Here is a 24,251-nt window from a genome sequence, read left to right on the forward strand (position 1 = left end):
CAAATTTCATACGGGAGCATTCCAAATTACCTAATGCATCAGAGGCCATTAAAAACCAATTAAACAGACAAACAAACAAATCAACACTCAATTTAAAACATGAGGTTTTCATGTAAACACATCATGCCACATATATATATATATATATATATATATATATATATATATATATCCAATGGAACCTCAGCATAAACAAAGAAGGCAAAAGTAAGAGCACAGTATTACTAAAATATAAAAGAAAGAAACCTAGTGGGTTTTCTAATAAGACTTTTAGCTTTGGATGTGTTGAATCCTTGTTTATATGGCATTTTGAATATTTTCCTCCTCTTTTTACAAATCAGGTCATGTTTATGTGTAGATGAACAGTGACTTTTATTATTTAATACCAGGCATAGTTGGTGCATATTTTTATTGTAACCATATACTAATTGATATTTATAGAATAGTGGCATTTTAAGAGCCTTTTAAAAGATTATTGATTTTTATTTAAGTGCTGTTGTGCCTCTTCTGTTTGAATTGTTATTCTAAGACACCTTGAAATAAATAATAGTTTTATTTTAAAGAACGGTATACAAAATGTCACAAACAAATACAGCTTTCATCCAGAGATCTAGGGTGTTTCATCTGCTAACAGAAAGAGCCTTTAACTTACTGAAGGGATATTTCCAACCAAGCAGATTTTGAGAAAAAATGTCTCCAAATCCAGAAAAGTTACTCTGTGAGCACAGCCCTTGAGCTGGGTGCCTTTTTATGATCCACAGTGGTTGATATGCTGAAAGCTGTTATAACCAAGCTCTGTTGCGGTGCTGTAAGGCCCACCATCTGCCACCAGCCCTCATTTTTACCTCAGCTCACAGTTCCTTGGATTCGAATCTATGTTTACACTGAGGTTCCACTGAGCACCCTTTAACCAAACAATTCCTACATCGCCATATGGTTGCATTAAATGGCTGTGCTTTAAATGTGAGAATATTGTATTGAATTATATTTTTTTAAATTCCATTTTCAGCATCCTATTCTCAAAACGCTTGAGGAATAATTTGGTGTTAATCAGTTAATTTTTCCAGCACTTTTTTGAGTTCTTCCACTGCTTTCTGGTGTAATTTTGGTTCTGCTTCCCTCAAGAATATTCACATTTCCCCCTTCAAATGAGATTCTAACAGGGCTACCGAGTGTTTAATTGTGGCTGCATTTTTGTCACTTAACAAAACCGACGACGGTTGCGACAAATCTTAGCCGCGCATAATCTTTATGGATAATTTTCTGATGATTTAATGGTTGTATTTTGTCACCTTGCTTTGAGACCTTTCTTTTGTAGACAACAAATGCAAAGAACGAATATGACGTCTCCTCGCCTGTGGACTGACTTTATAAACAAACCTTTTTTTGTTGTTGTTGCAGAGGTTGAAGGCAGCATTGACTCATCATCCTGCAGGGATGTCAAATGGAAATATGAACAGCATGGGCCATATGATGGAGATGATGAGCTCCCGACAGGACCAGACAGCTCACCACCATATGCACACACATCCGCATCAGCACCAGACGCTTCCCCCTCATCACCCATATCCACACCAGCATCAGCACCCAGCGCACCACCCTCAGACGCATCACCAGCAGAACCACCCCCACCACCACTCTCACGCTCACCTTCATGCGCACCCAGCGCATCATCAGACCTCGCCACATCCACCCCTGCACACAGGCGGGCAAGCACAGGTAGAACTTCCTCAAAATATATTCTGTGATATAAATTCAGGTTTAAAATCAAATGTTCGCGTTGTCTTTTGTGTTGGTTTTGATTTTCTCCAGCTCTTTCTGTACTCGTTGGCAGGGCCGGATTTAGCTTTGATGAGGCCCTAGGCTACTGAAAATAATGGGGCCCTTTATATGTCCAGCTGTCCTTTGTCAACAACAAATTGTTGCTGTTTTCTGTTTTGAATATATGATGTATGGTAATTTATGGACCTAATAGGTATCTAAAGCCATTTGCACATGTTGCCGTGCAACCAGTCCTTGCAGAATGTGGGCACCCGGTATATAGAAAGGAGCAAACCAGTGATATTTTAGGGAGCAGGCTAGCAGGCGGGGCCCATTCCTTACATCATAGGAGCAAAACACTGTTGCTGTATGTAGGTTTTATTTTATTTCTTTTTTATCTTATATTTTGGAAATGTACATCCAGGGGTTTTTTTCCTTTAATTTTTTTGGGGGGGCCCAAAAAGAGTGGGGCCCTAAGCTTTAGCTTGTTTAGCTCATGTGTAAATCTGGCATTGCTCATTGGCACCTTCACTTTATATCAAGGACTATTAAAACAAAAAAATTGCATCAAGGTGGACATTGTACTTCAGGAATCTATGCCGAGAACCTAAAGTGGATTATGTTGGGGTAGAAGTTCAAACACGTTTCTAAATTTAGGTATCATTGCTTGCACCAGTTGCCACCTTCCAAAGAGCGTGAATCAAATTTTCAGGTTTAAGAAGCCTACGGTTATGAATATATCTCAAGGCAGGTCCACACTTTATGCCGCAGGACCCATTTCTGTGAGTTACAGCAGTATTTCCCACAGAGTATTTATGTGTCTGCTGCCATACAGCAGCTGCAAAAGTGTCTGTCGCACGAGGTTTTCAGCTGTTCAAGTGTATTGCTGCAAAATGTATTGAAATAACTAGCCTTTCACATGTGTTTTGGGGCAACATTTGACCATCTATGTGCCATGGTTTGTTTGTTTTATATACCATAGCAACCTACATGTCATTACTATAAAAATTTTATGGATGTTACAGAGAATCAGTCATATAGGAAAACAACATTTTTATTTTTACCGTTGAGGGATTTTTCAATCTCAGTGGGATAAAATCCACCAGGTTAATACAATACCCAGAGCAAAACTGAAACCAAGGTGAATATAAGATTAAACATTAAAGTTAGATGTGCAACAAATGAGGAAGTTGCATGAAGTTTTTTTGTCTAGAATGCCATCAAGATTTAAACACAGCAGAGGAGCAAAGCTAATTAAAATTATTATTTACTCACCTTTCATCCTAAAGTCCCTGGGAAGATTCCAACAATCTAAAATACAACATTAAAAACCATTTAAAACAACCTGCAATCCTAAAAAAAAAAAGTCTTGGTATCAAAGGTAAAATTATACATTCTGTATATCAGTCAATTTTATTGTATGTCATCAAAGGCCTTTACAATGGATGACAGAGAATAAAAGAAAAACTTTCATCTAAAATCATATAACGTAACCTGTAGCAGTTAACAGTATAAAGGAAATTTACAACATTAAAATTTAATATTGGGGTGCATTCACATAGCTGGAACAGAGCTTCTTGGCTACCTGGTGTGTAATGTACAGATGTTTATCTGCTAGGAGTTCAACTATCACTTCCTGTGCAGATCGACCCAGAAGCCAATTAAGAATTGGCAATATAAATTTTCCTCTGGGTGTTGTGTACAGGGGGCAAATCAGCAGATAGTGTGTAATGTCTTCTACCTGAGGAGATGCATGTATACATTTGTGATCCATATGGAAAATTTCCCGGTACAGTGGTGCCTCGCAAGACGAAATTAATCCATTCCGCGAGTCTCTTCGTCTAGCGGTTTTTTCGTCTTGCGAAGCAAGCCCATTGACGGCTTAGCGGATTAGCGCTATTAGCGGCTTAGTGGCTTTTAGCGGCTTTTAGCGGCTTATCGGCTTATCGGATCAGCTGATAAGCGGCTTAGCGGCTTAGAAAAAGGGGGGGAAGGGGAAAAAAACCGCAGGAACTCGCAAGACATTTTCGTCTTGCGAAGCAAGCCCATAGGGAAATTCGTTTTGCGAAGCGCCTCCAAAACGAAAAACCCTTTCGTCTAGTGGGTTTTCCGTCTTGCGAGGCGTTCGTCTTGCGGGGCACCACTGTATCTCCCCTCTAAATAGGCCGAGGGCATCTGTTGGAATCTTAGTCCTACAAAGGTCCTGCATAGTTGTGGGAAGATCAGAGTTTCAAGGTAACGGGGCCTTGAGTGATTGGTCTTAATTTGGGGGTACCAAGTAGAGTAACGGATGGCAATTATGGATGCTCTGTCTTGGTTGGCATCCTGATCAAAAATCCAATTTCTAAGATCACGTGGGCTAAAAAAAAAAAAAAGTTACAGGATAGTGACAAAAGTTGCCAAGGTGAAAAGTTGTGGGACTCTAGAATGGTAATACCAGAGAAAGAAGAAAGTGAAATCATTAAGAGATGGATCTGAATTTCTCATTGCTTGGAATGCAATGTTTGACCCACTAGACAGAAGTTTGAAGGAAGCCTATATACAAGATGGACACTAAATAACAAAAGAAGAAGTGCACAAATAATTGAGATGGACATAGCCAATTGTCATTTGTGATTTAAAAATATATATACATTGGTCCTTAAGTAGAGACTCTTGTGTATGAAAAGAAATGGTGGTGAAGGAATACTACCAGCTTTGACAGTACTGATCTACACTTTCAGAGAGGAACAATTGAGATGCCTGGAATCAGTTCTTCCATTCCTCAGAAGAGGTACTCACCAATGCAACACTCAACAGTACTAAGAATTTGTACATGCAGTCCTGATTTAGGTAAAAACTGTGCATGTGCAACCCTCAACTAGATGCAGGGCTTTTCCACCTGCACTGCCAACACTCTTTGCACACTTGGATCAGGAAAGGCAATCCATTCACACAAGACCTCTTGCCATATGCAGATTGCCTTTGCCAGGTTATAGCAGTTATATGGAAGTTCATCTTGCACCCATGAATTAAATTCCATTTCCGTGGTGTATGTATTTAGGATTGGTGCCTTGAGAGAATCAGGTACAGTCGTTCAACTGCCTATTCAGAAATAATTGTTACCAAACTCCAAGATAATTATACTTTCCTTCTAAACAGATAAAGATTTAATATTTGCACATGAAAGGATGAAACAACAGATAACGGCTGTTGCCAAAACCCACAAAGAGCAGTCTCACGGGCTTTAGTAGAAATTGTTCCATTTCTGTAGGACATGTAAAAGAGATATTTGTTCAAAAAACATTTGTGCGGTGCTGCTTGGAGGATGGGTGGAGATTTTAAGATCTATAGGTCAGGTAGTTCCCTGGACAACAGAACAGTTTGAATTCCTCAAGGGAACACAAAAGCAATGACACTTTTTGAAGAGGGCATTGACTGGGATAAAAGATGGTTTGAGTGAGTAATAAACATAAGGTTATTGCTTTCAAAATCCATCTATAATTCCCCTCAGTATTGGCCTCTTTGGGGGGTCAGACTGCTTCAGCAGACACATTAATCTTATGGTACACTTTACTAATTATTAACCAACTCTTTCTATTGAACCAAATACTTAAGTTTCAAGGTTCATGTCAAAACCAATGCATGATCTGAATTGCTAGGAGCTACGCTCCCCTTTTGCCATAACTTTGATTATTTTATGCCATGCCCCTGTATTAAATTTCAAAGTTTTCAACAGCCCTGCAGAACCTAATGAATTATGGGGTTGCTAAAATGAATGGCTAAAAATATAGCAGTAGGGTTATAAACAATTGGAGAGACATACAGGATCAGGGATCAAGGCAAAGCCCAGCCAATTTAGCAGTTCCCTTTCTGTTCTGCTCTGTGCCGGCTGGCCTAATTCAGATATTTCACACATGTTTGGTTTTAATACTGAAATTTCTTTCAGATGAATTTCCAATCAGAAGAACTTTGAGACAGCAAGGTTGTAATTTCCTGGACATAGCTGGTATTCAGCCCTTGCAAACAGCGTCCTGGTGGAAATCACTGAAATGTCCAGGAAAATCACTAAAAAAATCTCAACAACTTTGGTCCGCCCCCAAAAGGCCAACCCTACATTACACCTGGTTGCCAATTATACATGGTCAGAAATGTGCTAACAAAAAAATTATATATGATGATATTCTGTGTCCTTTTTAATTGATTCTGCTACATTATCTACATAGCCAAACACATTCATGTGTTTCAAATGAGTCAGAAGCTCTAAAAGCTGCAGTCTATGCACTTCCACCATCCTCTGTCATCACATAAGCACAAACAGTGTCACATTCCTGTCAGCCTTTGGAGCATATACTAAATAATACATCTCTAAGGGCATTGGCATAGCCATGTTGATGCACCCAGAACATGTGTTGGGCAGATCTGTAAAGAACTCATCCATGTGTTGAACAGAACCATGGAGTACATTTACCATGTCAGCGGGCAACACATTATGAGCTGGGGTGTAATGTGGACTGAGATGCAAGAGCTTCCCTTCTGTGGTAAGCTATAAAGCGATTATTTCACATACCCTGCAAGTGTCCCAAGAAAGCTGGGACATCCCATTTTTTTTCTCGTGAGAGAACGGCAGCCATTTTGGGCACGGTGATCTCGTACAATTTTGTACCGCAATTTCTCCCCAGAAAAAAATGCTCCCCCCCCCCCGGACCACGATCTTGTGCCTTGAAAAACACATGTTTGGAGGCTACATGCCCCCAAAATGTGCTTTTGAGGAGGGGAATTGCAGCATGAAATCATGCAAGATCACAGCGCCCAAAATGGCCACCCTTCTCTTGCGTAAAAAATGGCTAGGTGGTTTCCTGGTTTTTGCCTTCAAGGTTTTGGAGGGTATGCTTCCAGCATATGCCAAACTTTGGACAGAACAACTCTGGCCACATTTTCTGCATGTTGTGTAAGGTCTACCTTTTCCTGCATATGCAGTGAGGTACAAGAGCCCTGTTTTTAGCAGGGTTTGTCCCACCATGCCATCTAAGAATATTCAGGCAACAGAGGAACAAGAGGCTGAAAAGGAACACATTTTCACTCAAGTAAAACAACATTAAAGGAATGGAAAGGGCTGTTATGTATAAGAGAACCAACCTGAGAAGTAGAAACAGAATTTACAGCTTGAATTAAAAAGGGAGAAGGCAGAAAGGCTTGTGCAAAGATGTCCGTGTCCTGCAGTGTAAACAACAAACCTTTGATGGCTCAGAAGGTGTTGCTTGTGGCTTTTGATGTTAGACTGACAGTTTAAAAGAGACCTTTGAGGCCTTTACATTTCAGGTGTGTTGCTGTAGAGGCAACATACATATCCCTGCTGGAAGGGGCATCTGGCATTACTCAACATTAACTTCTCAAGCCAAGATGGGGGTGATAGACACTGAGGACCAATTTACAGAATCCAGGAAGAAGGCTAAAATGTGAGATGGATGGCATGGGGCCTGTGCTTGGGCATACAATAGTAATTTCATTATGAAAGTAGTGATTGCCTTACTCGTGGTCAAACAACTTGGATTTGCTACGCGTGCTGCCATTTGACTTTTACTATTTGGAAACCAACCAGCAGCTGAAAGTTGTTGTGGTGTCATTGTAAAAAATTTGAGGCACATTCACAAACTCAGATGGCAAAAATGTGTGGCACAGCCTGTGTTAGCAATCCTTCATGACACTCTGGAAGGTTTTGCAGGGATTGTTTACTTGAAAGGATCATGTCGTGCTGGTGCAAAGCTAGGAAGCCAACAAGGCTAGCTCACTGGCCTAGAATTGTCCTCCCTGGTGTAGAACCCATGAACGGGTTGAGATGGAAAGCAATATGAAATCCATCATGTGTCTTATGACGTGTTCCAGTTCCTCACAGAACTGTCACATTAATGGTTCTGAGAACTTAATTTCTTTTTAGTTCCCATAAACTCATCAGTGAATCACCTCAGTTTCCCCAAGAAAATGGAAAGGGGGGATAATAGGACGCCCCTTAATTGCCCACTTGGTTCAAAGCCTGCTTCCATCTTAAGATTTATTTATTTCTCATATATCCAAAGCACAGCAAATTAATGGGTTGTTACCTCAGGATAGCTATCTGTGTAAACAAGACATGCAGTGCAAAGGAAAATGCACGTCTTTAAATTAGGAACAAAATTAAGGGTCCCAAGGCTCCTTCTGTTTTGTGATTAATACTAGTCACTGGTGTGATTTAGATGTTTCACATTTGAACTGACTGGCTTTTTAAAAAAACTGTTCTTGAAATGAAATGAAACATTTTTTTTAATACGATGGAGCAAAATAAAATAAAATAAAACATCCTCTCTGCTGCAATTCAAAAAGGCCATTTTCCAAAACATCTTCCTGGTCCATGCAGGCTGTTAGTTGAAGAGTAATTTAAGGGCATCTGGTGGAGTCTTTGAACTTCTGCCACTCTCATATCTTGCCAAAATGTCTGTATTCAAAGAACATATCCCGGTCGTATTTTTTTTTATTATTACAGTTGATCTTTATTATTATTATTATTATTATTCCACAGTCAGCTATGGTGTCATCCCCTTACTGGCTACTTAATTAAGATCAGTTATGTTTCTCATTAGGTATCAGCAGCAGCCCAGCAGATGCAGCCCACACAGACAATACAGCCGCCTCAGCCCACTGGGGGGCGCCGAAGGAGAGTGGTGGACGAAGACCCAGATGAGAGGCGGCGGAAATTTCTGGAACGAAACCGAGCAGCTGCCACACGCTGCAGACAGAAGAGGAAGGTCTGGGTGATGTCACTGGAAAAGAAAGCAGAAGAACTCACCCAGACAAACATGCAACTTCAGGTGCGGTCTGCTGTCTAGGACATGCCTAGGACACAGAGAGGCACTGTTTGCATCTTGGGTCACTGCTGCACCAGCAAGACCTTCTAGACTTACACTGGTGCTGCTACACTTAGGCTACTAGCGCAAACACAGAGAATCTGAACAGTATCTATCTATCATCTATCTATAATCTATCTATCTATCATCTATCTATCTGTCTATCTATCTATCTATCTATCTATCTATCTATCTATCTATCTCTGTATCTAGGGATGCGGGTGGCACTGTGGGTTAAACCACTGAGCCTAGGACTTGCCGATCAGAAGGTTGGTGGTTCGAATCCCCGCGACGGGGTGAGCTCCTGTTGCTCGGTCCCTGCTCCTGCCAACCTAGCAGTTCGAAAGCACGTCAAAGTACAAGTAGATAAATAGGTATCACTCCGGCAGGATAGTAAACGGCGTTTCCATGCACTGCTCTGATTCGCCAGAAGCGGCTTAGTCATGCTGGCCACATGACCCGGAAGCTGTACTCCGGCTCCCTCGGCCAATAAAGCGAGATGAGCGCCGCAACCCCAGAGTCAGCCATGACTGGACCTAATGGTCAGGGGTCCCTTTACCTTTACCTTTATCTCTGTATCTATCTATCTATCTATCTATCTATCTATCTATCTACACACACACACACACACACACACACACACACACACAATTAACCAAGAAGAGTGTCAAGATTTGGAAGCAGGCTCACATATAAAGACATTCTGAGCAAACAGCATGAAACAACACCTTTTGTTCATTGCATCTTTGTTCAGGTATGGAATAGATGAGTGATGTGCACAGAGATAGGAAGCCTTTCTCATCTGGCCTGGGCCTTTCTCCTTCGTACTACCAGACAGCAAAAGGGACCGAATTATCTTCACCCTCCATTTTAAGTACAGAGCCATGGTCTGAAGTGGACTAAACTCTGCACCGACTATTTTTCTCACCACAAACAGTGACATCTTAAGACAACCTTGTGTACTAATAACAAATTCATTCGCAGGATGCCAATCCTTATGTAGCCAAAATGGCACCACCCACATACAAGAGAGGGAATCAGGAAGATTGGGTAACCCAGAAGGATAAGGGGGAGGGGACTGTAAGGTGGGCAAGGAATACCAAAAGAGTTCAGTGAGGACTATGTGCAATCAATGGGCACAGAATGGGAAATTCTTGCATGCAAATCACATCAGAATGAATGCACCTCATTATAAGATGATAATATACAAAGGATAATTTCCAGGTAGATTGCAACTTGCCCATAAGAAAAAGGGTTCCCCCTGTCTCTGTTTCTTTGTCTTCTATATGGTCCCAGTTCCATTGTAGGACATTGTAATCTAGACCAAATTAATATGATTTCCTGCTTGCAAAAGCAATGAGTGAATTAAAATTCAATTGTAAGCATGTGTTTAATGCTACATCATATGTCTGCATGTGCAAGCTAGAGACAAGCACGTCCGATTCGCAACGGTCTTTTCTGAATTGGATGAATATAGTCTGTATGGATTACGGGGATGATTTTCGTCACAGCAGTCATTTCCACGCCTTATTTCCATCTCTGATTCATTGCGTGTGACCTTGCTAGCCTAGCCAATACTGCAGAAGAGATAATTTTTCAGGCAAGCCAATAGAGTCATTGTAGTTCTCTTTTTAAAACAGTTACGAGTTTAAGTTTTGATAATATTTTTGCTCCTTGAATGGAAGAACCTCTTCTGTGGACACAATTCTTCTTCTGGAAACAGAAGCTTCTTCCATTTCCAGAGCAAAACACGAGGCTCCAATCCATTTATTTGTAGCTAAAGTCTTTTGTAATATTGGGCCTCATTTTCAAAGGATATTTGTCGCAATCCTGAGCTGCTTGTATACTGTAATGTGCACACAGAGCTCATTCACATGAGAGGGAAAGGAAGGGAGCACTGTGTATACATGAGAGCCCATTTATTTATTTATTTATTTATTTATTCATTTATCTATCTATCTATCTATCTATCCATCCATTCATTCATTCATTTACTGCATTTAGATCTCACCCTTTCCCCAAAGGGGAAATACCCACAACAAACCTGTGGGGTAGGTTAGGCTGAGGGACTGGCCTAAGGTCACACCCAATGAACTTCATGGCCAAGTGAGGATTCAAACCCTGGCCTCTCTAACCACTACACCATGCTACATTTGTCAGAATTGGGTTTGTTTGTTTTTAAAAAATGGTTATTTCATTGTCAATCCACTGCTAAATATGTAGAATTTAATTTAATGTGTTTTTTAAAAAATGGACACAAAGCAGCAATCTGATGCTGGGATCCTAAAGCACAATCCTAATGAGCAGTAGAGCTGCCTCATTTGCTGTGGTTGTCGTGCTCTAGAGCAATAATCCTATTAAGACTGGTTTAAAAAAAAATTAAATGAGATGGCAGATACACAGTAGACTTTAAGGCATATGGCAGGATATGGATTTTGTCCCAGTATATCTACAATGAAAAAATAATTGCATGAAGATTCAAACTGTATTCAAGCCTACTATATTTATTACAACGAAAAGCATGCAAACTTGTCTCCTCTTAAGATGTATACATTTATTAAAGTAAAAAATTTCTTATCTCCTTCCAGAATGAGGTTTCCATGTTGAAAAACGAGGTAGCACAGCTGAAACAGTTATTGTTAACACACAAAGACTGTCCAATAACAGCCATGCAGAAAGAATCGCAAGGATACCTAAGTAAGTAGGTAACATATTTATATTATCATAGGTTAAGTACTAATGATGCATTTCTTTTTTGACCTAACCTCTCAATTTCTAAACAGTCTCCTTCAACCATCTTTAGGAATGGCATGAAGTTAGCATGGAGGAAAAGCACCTGCGCTGATGCATACTAGCAACCAATGCTTAAAATGGTCTGGTTTGCACTCAATGTTAAAGCAAGATTTAAATATCTGGGAGCAACAAACCACAGCTTGTAATTACATGCAAACTCGAGCCCATGTGTTGCTGTAAAGCCAAACCATCAAAGTGAAATATGAACTATGGTTTAACATTATGGGCAAGCTGGACCAGTGTCACAGTTCAGACTTAGAGAAGCCTCAGTACTAAAATATACATGGTAGAGGCATCTCAAAGGCCTCAGAATGTCCAGTAATGCCTAGCCCTGTTGTTCTTATTCTGGGCATTGCACCTTCCATATACAATCCTATATCTATACCCATTCAGAAGTAAGCCCCAATGCACTTGGGAGTAAGTTACATGGGGCTTACTCCCAGGAGTGGGTATAGGATTGCAGTCTAAACCATAAGTTTACTGTTATTTTATTTATTTGCTTTCTTGTTTGATCTATTGGCTGTCACTGAGTTCAAGTCTTCAAAGGCAGGGTACAATTTAGAATGGTAAATACAATAAAAATGTCATATAGGACATTAAAAGTACAGGAACAGCTAGAGATGCAAGAAAAAAAGATTTTGAGACTGGGGAGGAGCATCAAAGATGGCGCCAATTTACATGGCAAAGCTTCAGGTTGCAGCGGAGGGCTCACATAGTTGGAATAGCCCTCCAAAAATGAAAGAGAAAAGTCAGGACTACATAGAAAATCACCTCATATGCTTCTTGCTTCTTGCATGGTTTTATTATTTTCTTTGCTTCTCTCTATGCAAGCCCCTACCTGAAGTGGTACTGCTTGGAAGTAAAACATAGCCTCAGTTGTGCACCTAGCAATATGAATTATGAGCGCAACAAACCTGTGTTTGCAAACATGGATGTCATACTGGTATACTTATTTGAGAGCTCAGCTGAGCTGTGCTGCCAGTTGGGTGTGTATATGGCGGCAAACCTAGGTTTGTTGATATTTGAGGTGCCCCTCAGTTGTAAAGGTAAAGGTAAAGGGACCCCTGACCATTAGGTCCAGTCATGACCGACTCTGGGGTTGCAGTACTCATCTCACATTACTGGCCAAGGGAGCCGGCGTACAGCTTCCGGGTCATGTGGCCAGCATGACTAAGCCGCTTCTGGTGAACCAGAGCAGCGCACGGAAACGCCGTTTACCTTCCTGCTGGAGCAGTACCTATTTATCTACTTGCACTTTGATGTGCCCCTCAGTTGTAGTTTAGTGCAAATAAGGTCAGAATAAAGCCCTAAACGTGTCAGGCCCCAAATACCTGAAAGAGCGCTTCCTTCCTTACAGCACCTCTCAGGTGCTAAGATTGGTGAAAAGAGCCCTCTTGGTTATTCCAAAGCAATGGCGATGGCGGCCTGAGAGGGGGTATTCTCTGTGGCAGCCCCTAAGTTGTGGACCTGCCCACTGAGGTGTGTCTGGCACCTTCATTGTACAGATTTGGGTGAATGCTGAGGATACACCTGTTCGCCTTGGCTTTTGGTACCCAAGACATATATTTTTAGGACCCACCTTATTATTGTAATTTGAAGTTGTTCTTAACATTGGGAATTGTTGTGTTTTAATATGTTTGCTGTGTTTTAATTGTTGGGACCTTCGTGGGAAGGACAGGTAATAAACTGTAATAATGCTGCTGCTACTACTCAGCCGCCCTGAGCCTGGCCTTGGCTGGGGAGGGTGGAGTATAAATAAAAATTATTATTATTATTATTACTACTACTACTACTACTACTCGGGGCTGCTCCAACTCATTACTTCTCTTCATCTGGGGAGTGAGGATCTCTTTTACTTCCCCAGAGACAGCAGCATCCATAAATTCCTAGGGCCAGAGAAGACTCCAGAACCAGCCCTACCATTAGGCAAAATGAAGCAGCCACCTCAGGCAGCAAATGCCAGAAGTACTGGCAGACACGGGCTGGATCTACACTGATCTGGAAAACGCTATTGAGAAGCAGAGAAAAGCTCTCAGTGGAATTTTACATTGACAACAGATCACTGCTCTACAGCTCCCTCTGGTGTCGCATTTTATAATGCATTTTTAACATTTTAATTGGCCACTGTAGATTAGTCCACTGATGAGGTGTTAGTGGACAGAGTTTTGTGTACCACACAACTTCGCCCTTTGCGGAAGTAAGATTCAGCTGCCGAGTGGACTGGGGAGGGAATGCCATATTGTCCTTCTGCCCAGGGAGCAGTGCCTTCCCACAATACTCATACTTCCAGATTCCCATGTATCTTTGGAGGTTCAAGGAATCTGGGACTAGCACTGCCTTCCTTTCCCAGCTTCACCTCGTTCAGAGCCCCATTAAAGTGCTTGGAAAGGAGACAAGGCAGCCTGGAGAGGAGAGGCCATGTACTCAGTATTTTGCTGGAGCAGCTCTGACTTCATGAAGATGATACGTCAGTACTTGCAAGTAGCACGGTGATGATTTACTGTGGACACTGAGGTGTCATTATACAATCCTACTGTTGTCTACTTGGAAGCAAGTCCCAGTGAGTTCAGTGGGTCTTACTCCTATCTGAGTGAGTGAGTAGAGGATTGCAGCCTCAAAATGCTTACGGCTTAAGACAGATATGTACTTTCGAATCATAAACATAATAATAATATGTCCTAATCTGAATATCTGGGTTCTGGATTTATTCTCGTTGTGTGTTTTGTGCCATTTACACTCTGCTGCCTGTTTAGCAGCATTGTAATATTCTGCAAAAAGTGGGGCAAAAGGAAGGGTAGTGGAGGAGAAAGTGAGGTTCCTCTACCCATGTCGACTTGAGCCTTCATTTGTTCCTTTCTCAGGTCCTGAAAGCAGTCCTCCTTCAAGTCCGGTCCCTGCCTGCTCCCAGCAACAAGTCATCCAGCATAACACCATCACAACTTCATCAAAGGTCAGCGACGTCGTCGGAAGCTCAACCCTCAGTCAGCTCACAAGCCACAGAACAGATATGAATCCGATCCTTTAAAACCTATCGGTCAGGAACTGCTATGAAAAAGTGATAGGAAAATATCAGATTTCCTTTCTGGTTTAAAGGCATTTTTTTTCTCTCAAAGTTATTTCAGATCTGGAGGACTCTTCAGCCCCCAAAAGACTATGAGTTCCAATTTTATAGTTTATAAAATGTCTTTTATACTTAGTAATAATAAAGGGAGTTATGCAATGACTATGCTATCAGCTTGGGAAATGCGTTGGTGCTTTCTCCGGTTTTTCTGGTACCAGTTGTTTGTTTGTATTCTTTGTTTGTTTGTTACGTTTAAACCAAACTGTTCCTGTACATAATGATGTTCCATCTCACCACTGCAAGTTGTTACCGCAGAAACGTGTTAAAGGGCCACTTATTAGCCAAAACAAGGCTTGAGAGGCATTAAGCAGCCACACACTGGCAACTAGGCATAATTGGACTATAAATACACGAAGAAGCCTGGTTGACAGCATAATTCCTTTCTTTCTTTCTTTCTTTCTTTCTTTCCTATAGCACCAGGCTCTAAAACACATCCGTAGCCTTGCATATCTATTTTCTGTTTTGAAAAATGTTTCCATACTTTACATAGTTATCCGCTCAAAAAAGCAAATTATGGCAATGCACCCAACTGGTCCTGCTCTCCATCTCGTCTCCCTTTGTCCAAGCTGTTTATCATCTTCTCCATGCATAGAATTTCACTTTTCAGTGTGTTGTGGCACCAAGTTTCAAGTCTACAGAATGTTTGGCTCCCCCACCCCCCGCCTTTCCTTTTATTTTGGTAATTCTGGTTTCCTTAGCCTGCTTGTTTCCGGATGAATGTTTGAAAACATGCAGGTGGTCTATGTAATGCTCCAAGGGATAGAAATCTTGACCCTCCCTGGCCATTCTGTCACTTTCTTAACATTCTCTCATCCAGAAATCCAAAGCCTCTAGCCTACCACCACAATGCCATTGAAATGATTTTTGAGCTTCCACTGTATTTTCTGTCCCTGTCCTTCCCTCTATACCTTCCGTTCCTGTTCGCAACCCTCATAGCTATTGTCCTCCTTTTAAAGCATCTTTATTGTGCTTAATACTAACTCTGCAATCCTATACATACCCAACTCAGAAGTACCGTATTTTTCTCTCTATAAGACGCACCAGACCACAAGATGCACCTAGTTTTTGGAGGAGGAAAACAAGAAAAAAAATATTCTGAATCTCAGAAGCCGGAACACCAAGAGGGATCGCTGCGCAGTGAAAGCAGCAATCCCTCTTGCTGTTCTGGCTTCTGGGATAGCTGCGCAGCCTGCATTCGCTCCATAAGACGCACACACATTTCCTCTTACTTTTTAGGAGGGAAAAAGTGAGTCTTATAGAGCAAAAAATACGGTAAATCTTGTTGAGTTTAGTGGGGCGTTCTCTCAGGCAAGTGGGTATAGGATCGCAGGCTAAAGTTCTTATTCCTATTTCTTGCACAATTTCTGTCAGTATTCAAGAAACCGTAATGCCTCCAGGCCCACCAGCCATTTACCCAGAAACAGCTGCTTGGTCACTGTTTTCAATAGCCACTTATCCACAGCTGCACTGGCTTTTGCTTTGTCAAAAAAAAGAGAGGGGGGGAACCCACAAGGGGGGGGGAAACCCTCCTCATACATTTTATGATCCTGATTTAGTGTTTTTAATAAATAGTAAAAGTTAAAAGCAGTTTAACCACAGGTGAAGTCTGCTTGTAAGTCATCAGTGCTAGGGAAACTCTTGTAAGATTTTCGTTGTAAAAATTCATGGCATAAGAGGAGGGCAGATCTCATTATGTCAGTCGCAGTTTTCTGTGGCGTTGCCAGTCAATAAAGAGCAAAACATATGCCCAAATCCAGGAAACTGGGCGTAGGGATGGGGGAGGAATTAGCGAAACTCAGATTCCAAAGCAGAGTCACTGGATCTGATCCGGGTGGATCATGACCTGGATTGCATCAATGGTCCACCTCAGAATCTGTAGTCTGGCACATTCCTATACAAGGCGTTCCAAGGCGGTGTGCTGCCTCCATCCCCTCCCCTATTAAACTTCCAGAGCAGGGCCTCCAGAGCCCAAGGGGCTACTGCACAGAGCTCTCCCTCCACCACAATGGCAACATTTTGAGTGTGCATATACAGCAAGTCCCCTGGACGTGACAGCAGGGGCAGTTTTAGGGAACTGCAACCGGTATGGCAGCACTGGGTGCCACACTGTTGGGGACACCACACCAGTACCATAGGACAGAGTGCAATAGGCGGGGGTGCTGAATTTTAGCATCTCACAAGTCACTGCTGAGATTTGAGAGCCCAAAGTCCAGGACTTGATGTTCCGATGGTCTCAAGGGAAACAGCACAGTTGTCAACTGTTAGATTCAGTATACGGCAGCTTCCCTTGTTCTTAACAAGACTTACTTCCAAGTAAATATGCCTAGGATTACTGTGTAAGATTCTTGTTTTCTTATACACATGAATCCTGAGTCGTTTACCTAGTGGATGGGAAATTATTCTTGCCATGAATTGCTTTTTCTTAGAAACACATAAGGAACTGAACCCCCAATGAGAGTTTCATCGCCATACTTCCTTGGGCTAGAATGGATTTCCTTAGGCCAAGGAACTGCCTTAAATCATCGAAAAGTCTTTAGATCTTCTATTCGTTGCTCTGAAAATTACACATAGGCCAGATTCACACACAATGAAGATTTCTCTTTGGTGCATAATGTTCAGCAAGCCTTGCACTTAACACACTCCCATGTCACCTCCCCTCCTTTTGCATATGTCAGAGCTGATCAAAGCGTTTGCTTGCAGTTTTAAAGTAACCACACTTCCCCATGACATCTGAACTCAGGAAACTGTGCCTGAACTATAATTAGTATGGGTTACAAACAAATCAAACTGCGGTTTCAAATTCTGGTTTGTTCTCAAACCATGGGCTGAGATCCAAACTAACATGAGCAGACGTCTGGCTCATGCAGTGAGGCTTCTTCATCTTCCCCTAAGCTCCCCCCCCCCAATGCGCCCCCAAAATCTGCTCTGAAGGGTTGAGGGGCTTTGGGCAGCAGGTTTTGGGGGGTGCATGGAGGAATGGAGAGGGAGAAGACAAGCCAGAAGTTGAATTGAGCAAGTGGATTTCCATTGGATGCCACCCATAGTTTAAGCAAACCACAGTACCCTGAGTTCAAACATCACAACAGAACTGTGGTTAGTTCAAAATCAAAAGCAGGTACTTTCAGTTTCCTCCTGGTGTGTGTTAGAGAAGGTAAAGGGTAGGGCGTGATCCTGAGGTTCACCTATAAATGTAATGGGAAACCATGGTTTCCCAGTATGTCTGGACCAAGCTACAGAATACAAATCTCATCATTTTGAATAGCATTACTAAATATATTTAAAATGCCTATATAGTATTTCATATACATTTTGTTCTGAGGCTGACATTAGAGATGTATACTGTGTATACAAAATACATGAGGAGTTTAAAAAGAAAGGGATAAATAGGTGTTATTTTCAAACAGGTAAGAATTGATTGCTGAAACGACTAGGGAACTTGACCACCTGATTTCTACTAGCCCCCCAAAGCAGGATCAAGATCCCATGCTCCCCCATAATGTTGCAAATGATGCTTCGTATCCTATGTTAGAGAACTTTATGCTGAGCTCACACTAATCCTTGTGTGACCATACGTACTCTTCATTCTACAACTAACTAGACTCGGGTGCATCAAAACAAACTCATCACGTTATGCTCGTTATTACAAGTCTATCGAAAAAGATAAGTGTGTCATTCTTCGTTTCCAGGCTTCTGATAATTCTGACCTATCTTGTCTTTCTTATAGTTAGCCTTGTTTCATAGTATCACATCCACAACCCCTCACATCCACATGAGGAAGTGAAGGCCACTTTCTCCCCTCTCTTTATTTTAACTGTGTTCTACAACTAGAGGCTGAACAATTTATTTCCCCACCCCCTGACTTTGCATTGCAATACTGCTCTGGTGATATCAGCGCCTCAGCCATTTCTCTGAGCATTGACAAAATGGGGGCTCATTATGTCTGCCTACGACTGTTGAACTTGGTTCTTACTGCTTTTTGTGGATGCTTCCACATGGCAGGTTATTGTGAACTCAGCGTTGCTCGGGCATGCAAGTTTTGCATCCGCACAACCAACTGCCGTACCGCATCCCCCCCCCCCCATTTAATCCAGATTTCCCATTGCTGCAGCAGTTCCAAGAAGTAAAACAAAAAACAGAAGAAATAGTAAATCTCTAGCAAATGGGTGGACGTCGTGGGGCATATGGTATGGCATTTGAATGAAGATGACATCCTGTGGCTGCTGTGAAAATTTGGATGCATGAGGTGTTCAGAGTCCACAATAAGGTGCCATATAGGAGTGTTCTATCTCACTGTACAAAAATGGAAATGTGTGTGTCTGTGTGTTTGGGGGGGGGGGATTCCAAGCACTGCTGATTGCAATACTTATCCCAAAGGGCTGTGTTGCAATACACGTTTGTGTGCTACATTGATCTTTTATGCAAGCCATATTTCTGTGACACAACCTGGGGGCAAAAAGTGGTGTGTGTGTGTGTGTGTGTGTGTGTGTGTGTGTGTACTTTTCTGGTGTGTTTTATTATGACAACAGGGAGCTTTTACTGAATGCTCATCCATGCAATTTAAGTAATAGTGTCCCACCCTTTGGAGAGTGGGTTGGAAGAACAGGGGAAAGTTGAGTGGTGGGCCTTCAAAAATTGGTGTATATTTCTCTTCACTAACAAGCTAGCTGCAACTGGTAAAAGCCCTTCTTTGGGGGCCGGGAGGGGGGATTTATATTTTTAAGCGATGATATTTTGTGTGTGGTGTGTGTTTTTAAAAGAAGCCTTTTAGTTAGAATCTGCTTTTTAGCCAACAACACTTTTTTCTACAAAAGAAGAAAAGGGAAAAAAAGTATATAGTGGATTTATGGAAATTCATTAAGGACCAAAGTTGAAATTTAAAAACAAAACAGGAATCTATTAATTTAGTATTCACATAGAATTTTATAAAGTATTTATTACTAAATGTTATTTTTAACACATTCCATTTAAACAGCATTCTTATATTAGAATATGTTTGTATTTTTCTTAGTTACATTGGGAGTAACCCGCCCGGCGACAGCTGCTGCACATTCATGACTCTGAATCTCACACAAGCCTCACGGAAAACCAGAGAATGGCAGCAGCGGTTCTGAGTGGACTACCCCTTTAATTTTTTGCAATGCACAACTCTCAGTGTATGTATATGTAAATATATATATATATAAATACAAATATAAATATATATATCTTTGTAGATCTCAAGCAAGAGTTATCCATCCTAGATGGAACCTCTTTTGCTGGCGTCTACTACCTGGAAATGTCCACAATTCAGTATTTTCTTTAAAGCAGCATCTGCTATTTGTAACGACAACAACAAAGGCGTACAAATGTACAGTTGTTTCCTCTTTTTTGTTGTTGAAGATGTGCACAGGCCTGCTCAAGGGAAATAACCCATATAACTGGAAAGCTGCCTTTATGAATAGGCTCATTATAAGCAACTCCAATGGAGATCCTGCCCGACGCTTGCTTCTTTTTCTAATATCGCCTAGTGAGTTGCACTAAAACTGCCTTATCAGTCCTCCTTGTGTCCCTTCCGAAAACAGCGCTCAGTAGCTTTAAACCACTGAAGCTCCAATGTGTATCAGATAAAAATGTTCTGCCATGTCACCGGGGTGGCGGAGAGCGGGAAGTAAAGGTCTCGGTTTTTGTACAGATGCTCAAACAGTGCCTAGAGAATGGAAACCATTGTAACTAATTAGCATCTCGCGGCATTTCAATTATTTATATTATTTGAAAAGTTGCACTTTAGCTGTCTCCCCCGGCCGAAGTTCTTCCCCTGTAAGAGGTTGGCCAGTGATAGATTTAGATGCTCGTAACTGGAGACATCTCTACCTTTGTCTCTCACTCTAGCTCCAAGAAGGCCTACTTGGATGACTGAAGTAGGGGAAAGCTAGTCACCAGCCAAGATGGCGCCCTCCATGTATAGTTGGACTACAACTGCCATCAGTCGTAGCTAGCATTGCCAAAGTCCAGGGATGATGGGAGTTGTAGTCCCAACAACAAATGGCAGGCACCGTATGGACCACCCTGCCACATCTAGACCTGCTGTTTTCTAATAGCCTGGTATTTAAAAGCACCCTATCTACGTCTGTTTTACACAACTTTAGCTTAGGGTCTTTTCTCCAAAGAGTCTTGGGGATTTCAACTTTTTGAGGTGCTAAGGACGCTCTGCTAAATATCCCCAGCTCTTCTACAAGAACTACAGTTTAAACCCATAGTAGGTGTATGTCATTGGGCAGGAAAGTGCCTCTTTTCCATTGGAATGCTCTTTAAATATTGCCCAAGTTGTAGCAGCAGCTACTTAAGCTACAGTGAGGTGAAGAGAACGGTGGTCAAACGTCCATTTTGAATTCCAAACCCACTTAATATCACGTCGCCTTGCAGATTAACGGGAGACAGCACCTTTTTAATTTTTTTAAAGTGTAATAACGTAACGGCAAGTATATTTAAAGCAATAAAACGTCAAGTGGGTTTTTTTAAAGCCAACTTTTTTAAAAAACTGAACGATAAAAGATATTGTTTTTCTTCCAACAACTATTAAAGTGTTCCTACTTTGTTTTCATGTCACTCTACCCACTGCCCAAATAATGCCTACTGCTAAATTGATAACTGAGTTGGGAGAAAATGCATATAAACCTCATTCTTCAGGACTAAATATTTATGTGGTCAGAGACTTTTCCTTGCCAGACATACTAAAACCTGTGTATCAATAGTGCACATGTTGGAAGCAGCAATACCTGAGTGTCGATATTGGCACATGTTAGAAGAATTAATATGTGAAAGCTTCTTCTGACATTTTTCTATCTCTGTAAATGACTTACATGCATTTGCAAGGTGGGGGGGGGGGACTGAGAAGAGCGTAAATCCAAAATGTTAGCATGAGGCTGAGAGAGGAATTCTCCCGAGTGGAAATCTGACCCCTTTCCAAGTTCTCCTTGGATAACAACTGAACATTATGCTCAAGTATGTTTACACAAAATGCATAATATGTGGAATGCGCCATCTGTAGAATCTTTTTTCACTGAAACAAACATTTCACATTATGTTTCATGAAGCAGTTCTGTTTGAGAGCATTTTATTACAATCACTGTGTCCAATGGTATTTTCTCCCAAGTCTGCAGAGCTACAGGTTATTTCTGTGAAGTTGTACAACTAGGGAAATCCTTAAACAGGGGAAGGAAGGCCTTCCTGTCTGTCTCCAATGCTCTCTTGAAAATAATGGACACAAAAATAAAAGTTTCTGTATTTTCCTCCCTACCCTGTGTCTCTCAACACCGAATCAGTAGCTGTGGTCAATATCACTCTGTAGATTTCCCTTTTAACCACCCAACACTCTACTTCACTTACTGAAAACCAGCTGAGACAGGTTTTGACTTTTTAAAAAGAATGCCTAAGAAGTGAATAGTAGACAGGGAATCCTATCTCTGCTACCATGGGTATTTTATTACCGCAGCCTTGAAAACAACTTACGATGGGGCAGGGTCACCATACTGGATTTTGAATCTACTAGATTTCCTTTGCTAGGTAGACCTCCAGTCAAAGGCACGTCTACTGGAGTAAGAATGTAGGACTGGACTCAAAACAAGAGCTGTTTCCTCTCTCTGGAGAGCTCCTTTATTTTTCCCATGCCTCCAAATTATTCCATTTTAAGCACCGGCTGATCAATGCAAGTTGCTTCTATGAAATATTATTACTCAACTCCATTGATTTTTTTTTTTTAAGGAACACTTAGCACTGGGAGAAGTAAGCACTGTGGGGATTTACAGGGAGGGTAAAGATTCTGTCGCTAGAGCTGGGGCTTGATCCTATTTTTTTTGTATTATTTGCAAAGGTTTTGTGCTTGTTCTTCTTTTCTGTTTAAACAGCCGCCGCCACCAACCACCTCCCTTGCTGGGAGGAGAGAAATAAAATTGGTACATACCTGTAAATAACGTGCAGTTGCTTTTAATATGTTTAATTTTATCTTACGCTTCTTTTGTCGCATTGTGAACACATTTATTACGAATGGACAGTGAAGTTCATTGAGATTATTCATCTAGATCCGATTTCTACATCTCTTTCTAACGAGGGGAGATTATGTGCATTTGTACAAATGTTAATAATATCACTGCAATTCCAGTATAATAAAGCACTCAAATGCAATTAAATGCCTGCAGTTTCCACTTTTTCTTTAATTTTAACTTTTGGAAGACCTCTGAAGGCAGCCCTGTATCAGGAAATTTTTAATATTTGATATTTTATTATGTTGTTATATGTGTTGGAAGCTGCCAGGAGTTGCTGGGGCAACCCAGCCAGATGGGCGGGATATTATTATTATTGTTATTATTGTTATTGTTGCTATTATTATTATTATTATTATTATTATTAGGGACTTTTAAAAATTGATCCTTGGGTTGCTTCAATCCAACCTCTTTCTCTGGAACTGACTTAACCAGTTCATTCAGTTATTACATCAAATCCAAACAGCCTTGCTACTGGACAGTTATCTTCTATACTGTCCTCCCATTTTTTTGTCTGATTTGTGGGATTGTGAAAAGAAGAAGCCTTGCTGGATCAGACAAAGGCCCATCGAGTCCAGCATCCTGTTCTCACAGTTGGACAGCCAGAAGCCTGCAAGTAACGGCACCCTGCCCGAAGTGTAGGTGGGTTCCCACGAGGCAAGACACAGTGATAACAGCAAGAAGCTTTATTGAACCAACAGAACTAGACAACAGGGGCAAAGCAACTGCTTATATACTTTTCTGAAGGCCTGGGCCACTCCCACTCCCGACATGATTGGCTGTCTAAACTTCCAAACTGCGAATCATGACTCAGAATTTAAGGGCCAATGGCAGAGGCCCAAATCCTAAAATGTTCCATAATTGGATATCATATATCGAATCAGAACACAGCGCTCAGAATCTTTAGTCCAGACTCAAGCTCAGGCAAACACAGACCACTGAATACATAACACTGCCCTTTTGCGATTCCTAGCAACTGGTATTCAGAGGCATAAGGCCTCCATCAGTGGAAAGAGACCATAGCCTTATTCTCCTTGAATATGTCTAAACCTCTTTTAAAGGTGGTGGCCGTCCCTACATCTTGCGGGAAGCAAATGCCATAGTTTTTAACTATGTGCTGCATGGAGAAGTCGTTCCGCTGGTCTGTCCTGAATCTTCTAACACAAACTTCATTGTGTGACATCAGGTTCCAGCATTTTGATGCATGAAGAAAAACTTCTCTCTATCCACTTTCTCTACACCATACACGATTTTATCCCATGGACTGCAAGAAGATCAAATGTATCCATTCTTAAGGAAATCAGCCCTGCGTGCTCACTGGAAGGACAGATCGTCAAGCTGAGGCTCCAATACTTTGGCCACCTCATGAGAAGAGAAGACTCCCTGGAAAAGACCCTGATGTTGGGAAAGATGGAGGGCACAAGGAGAAGGGGATGACAGAGGATGAGATGGTTGGATGGTGTTCTTGAAGCTACCAGCATGAGTTTGATCAAACTGCGGGAGGCAGTGGAGGACAGAAGTGTCTAGTGTGCTCTGGTCCATGGGGTCACGAAGAGTCGGACACGACTAAACGACTAAACAACAAGCATAATATGGATATGTATAGTATCTATTTGAGAGAGTTATTTACCCTCCAGCCATCTATGCCCAGTTCTGGGCACCAAAATTAAACTGGAGCATGTCCAGGAGAAGGTGGTA

General features: G+C 41.5%; 1 protein-coding gene across 8 annotated transcripts in view; it reads left to right on the forward strand.

Annotated features, from left to right (window-relative positions):
- CREB5 (cAMP responsive element binding protein 5) overlaps positions 1-22,700 on the forward strand; it is a 268,057-nt gene extending 245,357 nt beyond the window's left edge. For 7 of the 8 annotated variants that reach the window (XM_081882227.1, XM_081882226.1, XM_081882229.1 and 4 more), the window contains 4 exons: positions 1,402-1,719; positions 8,358-8,585; positions 11,210-11,318; positions 14,276-22,700. In XM_081882227.1, the coding sequence (XP_081738353.1) occupies positions 1,402-1,719; positions 8,358-8,585; positions 11,210-11,318; positions 14,276-14,439 (819 nt within the window). In that variant the 3' untranslated portion in view covers positions 14,440-22,700. Of the gene's footprint in view, positions 1-1,401; positions 1,720-8,357; positions 8,586-11,209; positions 11,323-14,275 lie in introns of all 8 variants that reach the window. The other variant, XM_081882230.1, reaches the window with a different exon arrangement.
- Positions 22,701-24,251: the final 1,551 nt, after the last annotated feature.

The sequence above is a fragment of the Podarcis erhardii genome (genome assembly GCF_964252035.2).
Source record: "Podarcis erhardii genome assembly, chromosome: 12".
Lineage (NCBI taxonomy): Eukaryota > Metazoa > Chordata > Lepidosauria > Squamata > Lacertidae > Podarcis > Podarcis erhardii.